Source organism: Saccostrea cucullata, unplaced genomic scaffold (assembly GCF_032062105.1).
Source record: "Saccostrea cucullata isolate Sc308-1 unplaced genomic scaffold, CSIRO_AGI_Scuc_v1 ctg9093, whole genome shotgun sequence".
NCBI lineage: Eukaryota > Metazoa > Mollusca > Bivalvia > Ostreida > Ostreidae > Saccostrea > Saccostrea cuccullata.
The window spans coordinates 10,906-27,405 of NW_026926318.1; the positions used below are offsets into that span (position 1 = coordinate 10,906).

The 16,500-nt window shown below is 32.3% G+C and overlaps 1 protein-coding gene across 1 annotated transcript; it reads right to left on the minus strand.

Annotated features, from left to right (window-relative positions):
• Positions 1-14,610: 14,610 nt before the first annotated feature.
• LOC134271371 (uncharacterized) lies at positions 14,611-16,127 on the minus strand. Its single transcript, XM_062753587.1, has 2 exons — positions 15,659-16,127; positions 14,611-15,530 (listed from the first exon to the last, which is right to left on the minus strand). The coding sequence occupies exons 1-2, from the start codon at positions 16,125-16,127 to the stop codon at positions 14,611-14,613; spliced, it is 1,389 nt and encodes a 462-aa protein (XP_062609571.1).
• Positions 16,128-16,500: the final 373 nt, after the last annotated feature.

The following is a 16,500-nucleotide window of genomic DNA, read 5'->3' on the forward strand; positions in this document are numbered from 1 at the left end:
ACTGTATTTTAAACTGTCATTTTCAATGAAAAATTAAGAAAACCAGTCATGAATATGGGATTTTTTTCTCATATTCGACAGAGGAAATGTATCCAGATTGCCTACAGTCTCTCAGAAAACGGTAATTAGTATGTTCGTGGCCTCTTCTTTAAATTAATATCAAATTTAATATAGGTATTGGGTTTACTTTTCATATGAATTCAAATTGAATGTCATGAAAATACCCTTTTTTCTACATAATTCTGCTAAAGCCGTAAAGTACGGGAAAAGAAAGTTGAAATTGATTGTGACGTCATAATGGATCTAGCACCAAAAAATTAGTCTAAAGTTATTTACTAGATCTTGACCTTAATTAACAGAATTATGTAGAAAATAGGGAAGTTGGGAATAGGGAAGAAAGTTGAAATTGATTGTGACGTCATAATGGATCTAGCACCAAAAAATTAGTCTAAAGTTATTTACTAGATCTTGACCTTAATTAGCAGAATTATGTAGAAAATAGGGTATTTTCATGTCATTCAATTTGAATTCATATGAAAAGTAAACCCGATACCTATATTGAATTTGATATTGATTTAAAGAAGAGGCCACAAACATACTAATTGCCGTTTTCTGAGAGACTGTAGGCAATCTGGATACATGTCCTTTGCCGAATACGAAAAAAACTCCCATATTCATGACTGGTTTTCTTAATTTTTCATTGAAAATGACAGTTTAAAATACAGTTTTTCATTTTGTTTACCTTCAAATTATGCCCCGAAACACATTATTTGACCAAGCTAAAGTCGTAAAGTATCAATAAAGGAATTTATTTCTCAAGTTTGATAAATCTGTAGGCACCTTTCATTTACTAGATCTTGACCTTAATAAAGTTTATAAACGACGATATTTGAAAAGGTATTTTTGTGATTTTTCATATTCTCTTCTAGACAAGTACCCCTAAAAATAACTGAAAATGTGTCGTCGTAGTATGTAATTACCATACTAAGTTTCACAGGCTGTACTAGATTTGAAAACAAGGAAACATATCATGAGCTTTGAACTTGTTGATGAGCAAGTACTAGTTTATCATTTTGAAAAGTTTGAAAATCTTCTAACAAAGACTTTTCCGACATAGGTTCTACCTTAATATACTATGGAAACGAACGCCAAACATGAACTGATTAATTAATATCAATTCTCTATAAAAATCAAAATTTTAAATAGGGTCCTGGAGATGACATGTCTCCGATTTAGGTGAATTTCACACCATTTACTACAATTGGCATATCTTTAATAAATATGATGTTAATGTCTAACTTTTCAATTTGGTTGCCATGGTAACAAGGATGTTATATTTTGAACCCTCCGATTAAAGCAAATTTTGCTCTGTTTTAAATTAAATTAGTGCACATTCAATAAATTAGTGTAAATTCACATGAAAATTATATTCTCTGAGCTCATATTACTTAAATCTCAGAAATAAATTTCATTCAAGATATTTGAATGGATATTAAGCGTATTTTCATCGCATCATTTAGGCTGTTAGCAAATTGGCAATTTGCCAAATTTGTCTTTTTTAGTCATATTCATTGAAATTTTTCACCATTTTGACAACTGATATATTTGTAACCATGTATCATTAAATAAACTATATATTCTAAGGTTTTATGAGAATAAAAAAAAATTATGGGTAAATCAAAAACTTTCTAGAAATTATTGCATGAAAATTGGCGATTTGCCAAAATTGACTTTTTTAGTCATATTAAATGAAATTTTTCACCATTTTGACAACTGATATATTTGTAACCATGTATCATTAAATAAACTATATATTCTAATGTTTTATGAGAATAAAAAAAATTAATGGGTAAATCAAAAACTTTCTAGAAATTATTGCATGAAAATTGGCAATTTGCCAAAATTGACTTTTTTTTAGTCATATTCAATGAAATTTTTCAACATTTTGACAACTGATATATTTGTAACCATGTTTCATTAAATAAACTATATATTCTAAGGTTTTATGAGAATAAAAAAAAATTATGGGTAAATCAAAAACTTTCTAGAAATTATTGCATGAAAATTGGCAATTTGCCAAAATTGACCTTTTTAGTCATATTACATGTAAATGAAATTTTTCACCATTTTGACAACTGATATATTTGTAACCATGTATCATTAAATAAACTACATGTGTATATATTCTAATGTTTTATGAGAATAAAAAAAATCAATGGGTAAATGTACAGCTTTCTGGAAATTATATGACCCCCCCCCCCCCCCGATTAATCACAAATAACAGAGAAGATTATCTAAGAACATGTTTTACCAAATTGAACAAATTATTATGCTATATGAATATACGTCAAGTATTTAAATTTCTTTTTAATAATTAAATAGAACTTCTGCAATTAACTAAGAGGCAGGTAAATTAATATGTTGCCATGGAAACAAATCAGGCTTCTATTTACTTTATTCTTAGTATGAAATAAAACAAATGAGTTTCCAACAATTCTTAAAAATCTTTTGTTTGCCTGTAATTGTTTCCAATCCCTTTGATTTATTCACTAAAATATGTTCAAATTCAAAGCAATTGTTTATTTTTTTAAAATGTATAATTTAAGTAAAAAGGCAAACTCATATGAAAGTATCTAATGAAAATATGAAAGTAAGTCAGACAATATAATGTCAAAACAAGTTCGCAAGACCATCTTGATTATAATGTTTTTTTTGCCCTCTCCCAACTCATGGTAAAATTATTAAGTTGGTGGGTAGGTTGAAAAATCTTTTTCCCAGAAAATTTCAAAATATTTGTTGATGAGATAAGATGGACAAAAAGAAAAAAAACATCCTGTCTTGCAAGGTAAAAAAAAGTTTTGAATTTTAGTCAGTCTGTTGGGGGAAGGCAAACAATTTTTTTACATGGCCTTATATGCTAAATATTGTGGAATTAATTCTTATTATCACATTGCTTATCAGCATATTCAGATGATCAGTTATGCTATTATGTTCTTTTAATTGGTATAAACATTTTTAACCATTTGACCTTGACCTTAGACATTGACTAGATTTTCATATTTCACAGGTGTTTTCCTTGTGACAAGACCTTTCTTGGGATACCTCATGGGAGTCGTGGCCTAAGCTGCCATGTATGGGGGAATCAGTGTTTCACAATTAATCTTGTTCTCAGTTTTGTTAAAATGTATTCATATTCTAATCATACATGACATACTGTGTGAAGCCTGCCAGTATAAAACTATAGATTTGTGAGCCCATGCGGTGGTATATAATAAATCAGTATACCACCTCTCCTGCAGAGTGGGGATATAAAAAGGAAAGAAACTGCTTCTTTTCATAACTGCTTTTATAGAAAAGAAATAAACATGACATTGGAATGTATGCTCCACTTTAACAGTGACATTTTTTGAAAATACAAGAAATCAATTTAGAATACACATATTCTCAAAGGAAAACAGATGCTCTGCTTAAAAAAAAATTCTGCTAAAATTTGTTCCTTCATATTCTCTCATTTGATGCCAGCTTGGTTTCCTTGAATTACATGACATTTCTTATTCTTTATGTCCTTTTGTATAAGTTTGAAAAGTAGCTCAGCCTTGCAGTTTGCTGTGGATTTTAGTAATGATCTTTAATAAACCTTCTCTGTATCCATCTTGCACCAGTGACAACTTTTACTGGATCTTCTTTTCTTTCTGTTCTTATTCCTACTTTCTATTTTTCATGTAAAAATTACTTCCTGTCCACTGTGATTTTTTTTTGGGGGGGGGGGGCTGTGTGTCCTCTGCTCTGGTCATTTCTATCTGTTCACATGAAAATAAAAAAAAATCATTAATTTTGGTCATTTTGGATAAAAATTCATTAAAAATTATTTTAAAAACTTAAAACCGGAATCTTAAAATTCCGCTATATATATAACATATACATTTTCAACCTCTAAACATCATTATCTCCCTTTATGCATTGTCATGGCAATCATGTCTTAAGTCACCATGAATACATGTAACTTAATACACAATACATGTACCTGTCTGGTCTCCTTGCTAGAGGAACTGTAATCCTGAGAATCTTCATTAGGAAAATCTTGCAAGGACTGCAATGATCTGTGAATTTAAATTATTTTTTAATTTGAAAGTTTGGGTTAAAATCCTAAACATCAAATATATATTACATGTATCTGATATTTAAATGTTATCCTGAAAATTTTCTGAATCATGAGGAATGATTGATAAAGGAGAGGATTCAATGTTGTCATCAAACATTTTTCTTTCAATTTACACATGCAGTTAAAGTTTTTCTGCGGTTTGGACAAATTGCCGGAGATCTAGAGTAGAAATGAATTTGATAACAATTAATTTTTAAAGTGGTAAATGAAATGTTATTATATCATGAATTAATTGTAATTAAAACATACATGTTTTATTGATACTATGTGTAATGTGGTATAATTCATTTTGTTCTTTAATGTGACTATTTTTAATTTGTACAATATGTCCTTGACATGTAAAGTACACAGCATCAGAATGATCTCATCTGTACAGATCAACACTGTAAAACTAAAACTATTTATAAATGTGTGCAATATTGATATGCCGGCAATATATAGCTGAAAAACAGTGATCAGTAAAAAAAAATTATGAGACAGAAAGCTGCATCTTAGAAAAGTCAATAAAGAGTGGTTCATCACAATTAAGTAATTTATAGGAACTCCAAGTACAAATGAAATGGATTTGTCACATTCTAACACCCTTGGATAGATTTCTTTACCTACTTTACCATACATTACCTTGCAGAGCAAATAACTTAATTGTATCAAGGTCCCAAAAATGATTTCACATATAGTATGACCAGGGACCTATATAGGTCCCTGGTATGACAAAGTATATGTACTTAGATCTAGAACACTATTAGCAGCAGTAAATCTGTATGTCTGCATGTACTGAGTTAATTTTCATAATTTTACACTTACACTTTTTTTATCAATTCTTTCAAATATTCTACGGTCCTCATATTGCTTAAAATTTCAAAAAATCTAACCCTCTATTCAGTTATCATTGTCAAAAGTCAAAGGTTTAATATTTTCGTGGTATGATTTCTACAAATCCTGTTTGTTAAAATAGAATGGACACAAACATATTATATATCACTTGGAATCATAAATTTATCCAAACAATTTTATTCAAATATACTGAATTTTATAGAAAATAAAATACCGGTACCCAAAACGGGCACATATATTTCACAGTTGTATTACTTGTATATGATTCAATGTCATGTACATGTAATATGTGCAACTGTGCATCAAAGTTTTTTATGGTTTTGTTTGTTTTTATTGTCTTATATTTCAATATACAGTAAGTTACCAGGTACTTGAGACAACTGAATAGAATTATACATAAAAAAAAATATTTACACATTGCAATGGGGATTGGTCGGGGACTACCACACCACTACATGTATCTCTTGATCTCTATTTCAAAGACATCTTGAAGGGAACAGTTAAAATCCTCTCGGCCTTCGCCCCATATCACCCTGATTTCCTCATATTTTCCTTTCTACGAGTAGCTATACGTGTAATACCCAGCATGTCCAGATCAACCCTTTGGCTTTTCTTATAGATTATCCCTACTTTGTTAATTGTTTTTCATCAAATTCTGAGTCTCTTGAGGTAGAATTTTCCTGAACAAGATGTTTCAAAACAAGAAGAAAAAATGTAGATTTTATTGTCTGCCATCTTGTTTACATTTAACACATTTTGTATTATTCAATGCCGAAGAGCTCCAACAAGGAAAATAACTCGGATAGAGAAAAAGCACATTTAGACCAACTTCATAGTGTAATAAAATGTTTATTTTTTTTCATTTACCCAAAAATGTTTTAAATGATATTTGCAAAATCACATTTCTTGCATCTAAATCTCCCTACTAGGGTTTTCACATCACTTGTCAAAGTATTTAAATATTAACTCTAACAAGGGAGGTAACGAGGATTAACTATTCACTTTTTTGGCATCAGAAAATTAGAAATTGTAAAAACTTTGTGACATACACTATTTTTTACATAGTTTTGATTGTTATGAAGCATATAAAAAAATATGCACATTAACAGCTTTGCCTAGATTTTTTTTTTTTTTTTTGATATTATTGATAAATAGCAATATTCGCTATAATTTACACCTTTTAGCCCCGTCTCCATGGCAACCGGGTAAACTACCATGCTTTCTTTTGTGTAGTCAATCTTTTCATTCATTGAAGTTTCAGTAAAAAAAAAAAATGAGCTGAATCCAAGACATTGCGTGGCCACGTCATTTTGATATTTATAGAGAATTGATATTAAACAAATAGTTATGCTTTATTCATTATATCCTCCAACTTTGTCATTATTAAAAAAGTCATGGAGATTCAAAATCTCTCCGTTGTAGGCGAGCGTCAATTCATTATTAGAGTGTTCTCTATGTCAGCCCTTTACTGTAAATCTACAAGTATCTGATAAGATATAGTAACTGTACTATAATATATATTTAACAACTTTATGAGGTTGGAAACTGTCCAACACACGATGGCTTATCCTTCTTTTTTGAGACAATTTTCAACAATGGGGTCGTTTTTAAGGACCTTTTTAGTGAGAACAATCGATCTGTTTTATGATGTTTACTCCGTCGAATAGCGCATAATTTAACTTTTGTAAAAAGCAATACAACCATTACTCTGCCCAAGGAGCAGTAAAGGAAACACACAAATTTTCAACTTAGAATTTGTCGCGCTGCATCGTTCATATAATTGAAAGAAAGGTAAAAAAGTGTAAAATTTATACTGCTTATGTTTTAAAAGCATATCTAATATTCTTGTAAAGACGAATAATGACACCCATCGAATAATGACCGGGGGTCATTTTTCGCTGTCGAAAAATGACCCCCGGTCAATATTCTACGGCGAAAAATGACCCCGGTCCTTTTTCGACGTCGAAAAATGACCCTTTTGCTCGTAGAAAAAGTGTCACCACCCTAAAAATTTGCAGAACCCACGTGAAGAAAAATGACCCCCGTAGAAAAATGACTCCCTGTTGATTAAAGCTGAAATTTTTAGGGGGCTAAAAAAAATTAGATAAAGAAGCAGATTGGCCAAAATGCTCACCTGAGTTAATTGGGAATAAATTTATGATATGTTGATCTCATAACATTATAAAATTATAGCTATATTTTAAGGCCAATGCGATGATTCAGAATCTAAAGGAATAAAAGATTTATCGAGTCTAAAGGGTTAGGTAAACATTGTTTTTCGATGGTGAAAATCATCGTACTGACAGAAAAAATCAGCAGTATTATATATTATTATATCCTCCGCTTGAAAAGCGGGAGGGTAAATAGTGATCGGAATGTCCGTCTGTCCGTCTGTTACGCTTTGGGGTATCCATCTCAATTTGAATATATTGGTGCCCAACGTAGGGTTTTCTTACAAGAAATACAGTTGCAAAATAGGAAAGCCCTAGCACCACTTGTTCAAAAGTAATGTCTAAGGATAAGTTTTTGAAAGGTACAGTGTAGGTCAAACTCAAAGGTCAAAGGGTCAAAGTTGATGGTTTCTTAAGAAATGTTTAATGTACATTTAACAAGGATTACATATGTGAAGTATGAAAACCCTAGCCCTTACCGTTCAAAAGTTATGGCCAAGGTTAAAGTTTTTTTTTCATAAGTACGGAAATCTCCAAGGTCAAGGTCAGAAGGTAAAAGTTTTTAGTATCCAATGAAAGGACATGCCATAAAAAATACATATGTGAAGTATGAGAGTACTAATATCTACCGTTTAAAAGTTATGCCAAAATAAAAATTTGGCATATTTTTGTAAAATGGGACAAATTCAAAGGTAAAGATCAAATTTGGTGGTACCCAAAGTAAGGCCTTGTCACAAGAAATACACATATTAAATATGAAAGTCATAGCTCCAATAAATGAAAAGTTTTGGTCAAGGTTAAAGTTTTTCGGACAAACAGACCGCCAGATAGACAGACAGACATACAGACGGACACGATAAAACTATATACCCCCGAATCACCAATTACGGGGACATACAAAGAAATGGTCTTGAATTAACTTTTCATATTAGGATACAGTATAAAGAAGAGGTTACAAAAATGAAAATGTTCTGATTTTCATATTAAATTCTCTGAAAAATATACTCAGAACTGAGTAAAAGGGTAGAGTAAAACAAGAATTAAGAAATGTAATGAATACTGTGTGCTAAATCAAAAGGTTATGTCTACATGTATAGTTTTTGCATTAGAATGTGTATTTTACACTAGCCCATAGCTGTACAGAGCATATTATTAGGCGTTATACCACCCCACTCCCATACTTATTTACGAGGAAGTCAATTATCAACAAAAGCAACAAAAAACTACCCTACCTTTATTTTTCTAATAGGAGGGACTAAAATAAGCTTAAAATAATCTACTATTCTACTAATTTTCAACTGTTACTTTACCACAATACTTTCAAGTATACCCCCACCAACATTTAAAGTATGCTTTAATCATGGCGAAGTAAATTATGATATGATAGTATTTGTGTGAAGGCTTAACTTCATTTCAATATTTTATCTAGAGCCTCTTTCAGTATCTCATTGAAAGGTGTAAAGTTTTATTTATATTTTTGCTTTTCATTTATTATTTTTTTTGTTTTGATTTAACGTAATGTTCTTTTTTTGGGGGGGGGGGTATAAAAAAAATATGTATTTGCAAAGATTTAACATATCTTTAATCATATAGTGATAGTCTGCATGTATAGGATGGAACATATAAAAAATATACAGCATCTAGTCGTCCTGTCACCCATTTCTATTTTTACTTACCCGTCCGAATGAAACCTTATTAATTCGAACAAATTACTTATTTGTACGCACTGGTATTAATTCGTCTGCTAAAAATTTCTACTTTTTGCCAACAAATATTTTTTTTTCTGAAACACTGTATCAATGGAGTCAGTAAAGAAAACAAAAATCATATTCCTAAATTTCATCTCCAGCGTGCGTTGGATCCATTTACATGTGCCATCTTTGATTTTCTAGGTTTGCTCCTTTATCAGAGAAATGAAGATTAATTTGCTCAAAACTGATCTGTCAATATTTCGCCAGAGAGAAATGAGGAAGTTTATTACCCCTACGTGCTAAGAAGAACAAGGATCAAATCATAGACCTAAATCGCTTTAGGTCTATGATCAAATCTATTCGAACAAATGCATGAATTACTCGAAGGAAGAACAATTATAATATACAGTATATTTCTCCCTTTCATCTGTTATAAATTTTTTATCGCTTTAAAGGGGGTCATTTTTCAATGGGGGTCATTTCTTATAGTACGAACATATAAAATAATGACCCTTAGGACTCATTTTCTACAAAAATGATTTTTTTCTACGGGTGGGGGTCATTTTTTGTCGTTGAAAAATAATCCCCCGGTCATTATTCGAAGGGGGTCATTATTCGTCTTTACAATTTTCGCCAACTGTGTTTCTCACATTCTATTTGATTGCGAATATACGGGCGTCTGGTAAAACAATTTAAAGGTGCATAGACACAGATTTAAAGTTCATATTTTGTCAAATTTTCTGTATAATATCATGACTTATTTATGGATGTGTCAATCAAACCCGTCCAGAATTGAAGTTTCAATAACATTTAGATGAAATAAAATTATTATATTTTCGTGTAAAATGCTTTTGCAATATATCTGTGGTGATATTATACTGAAAATTTGAGAAAGTATTAACTTCGTTAAATCTGTGTCTATGCACCTTTAAACTAGTAGTATACATATGTACAATTATTGCTGTTTTTTAATGTCAACACTTACGACTCAGCCACCTGAGTTCAATGTTTTCTCGAGATCAAAGGGACGGCTGAATATTTTACGAAGGTGGCTTAATCATCGTATTGAGTGAAAAAAGCTATAAACTATCTTTAATAATTATGATTCAATAATCAACACATAACACGGTTTATGCTATCTTACTTGTTTATTTTCTCTTAGGTCTTAGCTAAATGCATTTAGTAAGATCAAATCAACATCACCAGTTGTAATGATTTGCTTTTTTAACAATATAAAAAGAAATAATGTTAAGCTCTTTTATAAAATATATTTTAAAGTTGTAGGCGTGAAAAGAAAAAAAGATGAGAGCTAAAAAATCTTTCAATATCGCCAAAAAATTGATTATTTAACTTAAAATTTAAATTAATAGATGCGGTAGGTTAGGGGCCCAATATTTTGCGGGATTAATATTTCACTACTTTCAGTCTAAATTAAAAATGAAAATTTACGTTAAAAAACGTTGATTTGGGAGAACTCCAAAGTACTTTGGGTCTCGATCCCAAATTATATTCCCTTATGTTATGTTTACCTGAGTGGAAGTAGGGAGGAACTGAAATAGCTTTAAAAACTGATTGTATTACTTTAGAATTACCTTAGAATGTGTCTTCATCATAATTAACTTCTACGAAGTATTTTCTATAACATTTTTTATGCGCCAGGATTTCATTTAATATATCTTTTAGGCTTCCAAGTTTAACTATGCATTCTTGCAAGACCAATACTAGAATTCGATCTTCATTATTCAATTTTATTTAATCGTTTAGTATTTTATTGAAGAAAATGTTTTATTTGCAAGTAAGAAGCTTTATAATTCAGAGTCAAAATTTGCTGTAAATGAATACATAACATGAATGTTTTTTTAAATATGTAAAGAAAGGAAAGTTAGAATTTAAAAAAATCTAAAAATTTTCCAAATTTCCTTTCCATCGCAGAATTGTTAAGGCTGAAATAAGGCGGAGAGGCCTAATTTATACGGGAAAAGTCTACTGTGACATCACACAAAAAGGCACATGTAGTTTTTCCTCATAATACCAGAAAATGAAACAATTTGCAACTTTGAACTGTACTATTATAATAAACATCAAATAATCTTATTAATGCATAAAAAATGGTTACAAGTTAAATCCCAGACAGCAGGATAAACAAATCACCGATCGGAATGAACTTGTCGACATGACGTCGTTTTGGCAAAAATAACGTATTTTATGTACAGGTAAAGGCAGATCAATTAATTTTTTACAGTGAAAAATGTGTTTTATTGATAAACAGAATGTTTATTTTAGAATGTCTATTAATACCAATGTAAAACCTTTGTTTAGTGCGATTATTCAATAATTATCGAGAGAGTGTACGCGGGTATGTTAAGGAAGCATATAAATTATTTCTCGGGAAATTTAGACTTTTTAAAGAAAATTAAATTTGATAATTTACCAAAATCGCTGATAAACGTAAACTATTATTATTTATTGCATAAAGATACGACATGCACCGCCAACATAGCATCACGTGACTTTTATTAATAACCAAATTTTCCTTAATAAAAAAGCTAACAGAACAATAATATCCCGGAGTTTAATAATTTCTTTGAGTGAACAATGTAGTTGAAAAACATCTATTTTGCCCCAAAAGTGCTGCTAGAATCCCTCTCTCCCGTCAGTAAAATGATTATTCCACACATTTGCAGGAAACTTTACCCGATGTTTTAAATTCTTTACATAATTATGAATCGAGATTTTTCGTAAAACCATGCTTGACTTGGAATTCTAGCAGCACTTTCCAAGTATTTTAGGAGGCAAACTTTCCATCTGTACAAATCTTGTGTTTTGAAATATACAGCTTATTGTTGTTCTCTTGCATTATTTTTGTCACAAATGACAGAGGGCAGTCGGACCGAATTACGTATGTACCTGACTGTCTTCGAAAGAGAATATTATCGATGAAAATCAATTAGCATACCTGTTTTAATAAACGGAACTCCATATGAATTACACAAAATATTCACGATATTTGCTTTTAAACTTCATTTTACGTATCTTTATGCATGCCGTCTTAACCAAATTCTCTTTACAGACATGATCAATTCCAAAGTTATATGTACTTGATGTTTCATATGACGTCATCGTAGTAGATTTTAATCAAAATGACAGAATACAGCATAACAAAATAAAAACATTTCATTTTTTGTTAATGTTTACACGTTTCTATTCATTTTCTAGAATTAAATTACATCTCTAAATACCAATATTACGAAAACTTGTGTTCTAGAATTGACGTCATCTCGCCTACTATGACGTCATAATGTTGCACTGATTTCAAGGTAGAATATTTCGTATGCTTCCCTATTCCCCCTGCGTATTTAATTAATTATATCCTGCTTTGGTGTACAGGTTTGGCATATTTAACATCTAAGTGACTAATCGGGGATAAATACACACAACTCGTTGGATAAAAATCATATCCAACTACTTCATGGAACATCCTATATTTATCCCATGTTTATCGCTCCATCCTCTGAATATGACTCATTGGATATTTTTGATATCTCACAACTGTGACGTCACAATAGATTTTGCATTAGAGTGATGAATAAAATAAGGTAGAACCCTATATAAAAACAGGGTAAACATTGATAGTGACGTATTAAATATAAAAAGAATCTCCCATTATTTGAAGCAGGATCTGATTTTTATCCAACTCCTTGAGTCTTTTTATCCCCGAGGACACGCAACTCATACTCAACTACAAATCATAGGATATCCTATATGTCTATTAGAATTATTGATTGTTTTTTATGTAATTTACATGTATGCATTTTATCTTAATTTGTAAAATGTAAGAGTCAATAAAAAAAGAATGAAAGAAATGAATTCTATTTTAAGGAAGAAAGTAACCGTTCACAGTCATAAAATCAAAGTTTGCATTTTACCTCTAAACTTCAAAATCCTGTACAGATTTTAACACGTTTCAAAAATGCTAGTACATTTAAATAAGAGTATCAAAAATACTTGTAAACAAGGTGTTAAAAAAGGAGAGCATGTAAATACTCCATTTTTCTCAATTTTCTGACTTAAAACTTGATTTCTTACCCGTTGCGTTTGATATGTGGAATAATTTCACACCATTTTTCAAGTAAACTAAATTTTCTGATTTCGTTTTCTTCTGTCATACTTTTGTGGATTCTTTTCAAATCAGTCCCAGATGTTTTGGAAATTTTTCTTTCAAGATCTTCTTTGTCATCAAAATACTGAATATGAGGCCAATCATAAAAGTCACTAAACTGAAGCCAGCACATTTCATCTTCTGGGTGATCTTTGATTTCAGTATTGGGATTAAAAGAATGAAAGCTACAGGGATGTTTCTTCATTTTTGTCCAAAGTTCTTTATCGTCTTGACAATAGGGTTCACTAGTACTTGTTCGATCAGACCCAAGTCCACCGTTCTCCCACATATATTTCAGACTCGGAAAAAACAAAGGTATATTTAAAGAATACAGTTCAGTAATCTTAAAAGAATGCACGGCATACGGAAAAAAAATAGTTGCTGGGTAACTCGTCAAATCATTTAATGTGTAATGATTATACTTGTGATGAAGTATTGTTATATTGAAATTTGTTTTTTCAACGGCTTTTGGTATTTTCCCCCCTCTGACAAACATAACTAGAATATCTTTTTCCGTTGGTCTATAAGTAGCATTCTCCGTGTAAAACCCCGAAAAACTAGATATCAAATTTAATGATCGAATTCCAGTGTAGTGATACAGATACTCATAATCATATCGATTGTTGGCACCAATTACATGTCTCGATTTTGCACCCTTTTTCTTTTCTGCAAGCTCATGCAACTTTTTATTGAGCTCTTCCCAACTTTTTACGTCACATCGACCTAAATTATACCTATGAGCTGGTAAAAACAAGATGGACTTAGTTTCATTAAATGGCATCCAAAACTCACACATAGATGCTGGAAATGCACAATAGAAGGCATCGGTATTTGCGAACGTGATATCTTCTCTATAAATTACAGCATTTTGTCTTACACTGCCGTCTGATAAAGGTGTTGAATGAGTCGTATATTTCTTTAATTCAGGTGATAGCTTTCTGTAGATGTTTATGCCAAGACATTTGAAAACTTCGGGATAGAGTGATTTGTTTCCTTTGATTCCAAAAATATAAACCCTTTGATTCAGTCTAGACAGCAGAGACGGTACATCAATTCGTGTTCCATCATGCAAATCAGAAGTCCAAAACGTAGCAGTAATATTGTTTCTATTAAGCTCTACACAATTATTTGGCATTCCTCCTGATCTCGACAAAATGGAAGATCAAATGTCCGTTTTAAATACAAGCTTTGACATTGTGGAAGCTCTTGTGTCTCTTTGTCCTAAGTCATAACCAGCAGAAATAATAAACGCATAATACATGTAATGAAATCCACCACACTCCGTACCTGATATTGAAAATATCACTAATATATAAAACATGAATTGGAAAATTCACAAGTTTCTACTTGACATAAAGTAATAATCAAACAATTATTGAAACACATATTTCAAACAATTCTGTTTGTCCAGAAAGGTATAGTCTCAGTCCTTGTGAATCCAAAGAACCAGTTCTGATATTGGCCTTGTGTAAGTCGTGGATATGTCGTCCTTTATTATTCTCACCTCCACTTTACGCACTTTGTCGTCAGCACTTTTGATTTCGTTAGTTATGATTCCAAGCGGCCACTCGCACCTTGCATTGCTTGAGTCTTTCACAAGAACAACGTCTCCAACACAGAGATCAGGTAAGATATTTTGCCATTTACGCCTAATTTGGAGTGTCTGTAGGTATTCCTTTTTCCAGCGATATCCCAGAAAATATTAGCAAGATGTTGGAAACAGTGCCACTGGGATTTATACATATCCTTGATGCTGAATGGTATAAAATTTGTCGGAATGTTGTAAGTTTTCTGAGTCAGCAACATGTTTGGGCTGAGAATCATAGGAGCTTCTGGATCTGAGGACACTGGGACTGTCGGCCTGGAATTGACGATGGCACATACTTCGGCCATATGGGTTGTCAATACTTCATGAGTAAGATGTTTTGAATGCAAGTCCATGAGCATTGAGTCCAGTATCCTACGAGCAATCCCAATCATACGCTCCCACACTCCACCCATGTGGGAGGAATGTGGGGGATTGAAGATCCAAGTCACCTTCTGGTCTAACAGAAATTCCCCAACAGGTTTATCTTCCACGTTTATAACCTTGACGTCTAAATCATCAATTGCTCCAACGAAATTAGATCCACGATCAGATCGGATTTCTTTTACATTTCCTCTGAGAGAAATAAATCTTCTAAAGCAGTTGATGAAAGAAGAGGATGAAAGTTCTTCAATCACTTCTATATGAATGGCTCTTTTGTATAAGCAAGTGAAAAGTACGGACCATCGCTTGCTGTTCGACACTCCACCTCTCGTTCTGCGAGTCGCAATTGTCCATGGACCAAAGGTATCTAACCCAATGTAGGTGAAAGAAGGGCATGGTTGAATTTGGTCTGCTGGTAAGTCGGACATCAGTTGACTCTGGTATTTTCCACGTAGTCGACGGTACTTTACACACTTGTGTAGCAGTGAGGATATTAAGCGCTTCTCTCCAATAATCCAGAATCCTGCCGATTGCAGTGCCCCAGCTGTGAAATGTCTCCCTTGATGTTTTACCATTGCGTGAAAAGGATTAATAAGACAGCTGCATGATGATTCTTCGGAATGATAAGTGGATATCTCTCATAAACACTAAGGTATCCTCTCTTCAGTCTACCTCCTACACGCAGCAACCCGTTTTGATCAATAACTGGGTTAAAAGACGTGAGGCTACTACTTCTGGGCAATGGCCTTTGTGATTGCAAGCACATAATCTCCTGCGCGAAAACCTCCTGCTGGACCATGCGTATGATGAGGTCTTCAGATGAAAGTGAGTCGTTTGAGACTGTAAGATCCTTCGGAGAGTGATACCTCCTAGATAGTGCTTTCAATCTGTCTATGGATCTAACCAAAACTTTCCAAGTAGAGAAACTCTCCAGCCTATGAGTTATGTGAAATGCCTCAAGTTGATCGCTTTTGTCGTCAATAGTTGTTTTTAGAGTTTCAACTTTTTTAGTCTTGCGGATTTCAGCGTCATTCTCAGGATCACAGAAATGATGTTCTGTATTGAGGTTATCTTCAATTGGTTCTCTGAGTTGAGGAGGTCTTGAGATCCACCTGTCGTTGATAATGTGTTCAGCAGTCATGTTCCTTGTGACGGAAACTGCTGGATTATGTTTAGTTGAAATATACTGCCATTGGTCATGTGTTGTTGACCTTCTGATTCGTTCGATCCGGTTTTCTACATACTTATAGAATCACCTGCTTTGGTTATGTATATCACCCAGAACAACGAGACTGTCGATGTAACAAAGAGGCCCATGGGCAACATCAATCACCTGAGAAGCTTTGACCATTCTGTTCTTTACCAGATTTCCCCCTTGTAATACATAATACATCCCCACTCTATCCTACTGATCATAATTTAGAGAATTTAAAATCTACACTACCCCAGGATCCTTCCATGTGCACATAAGTGTCAGCTTTTCTGGCCCAGTGGTTCTTGAGAAGAAAATTTTC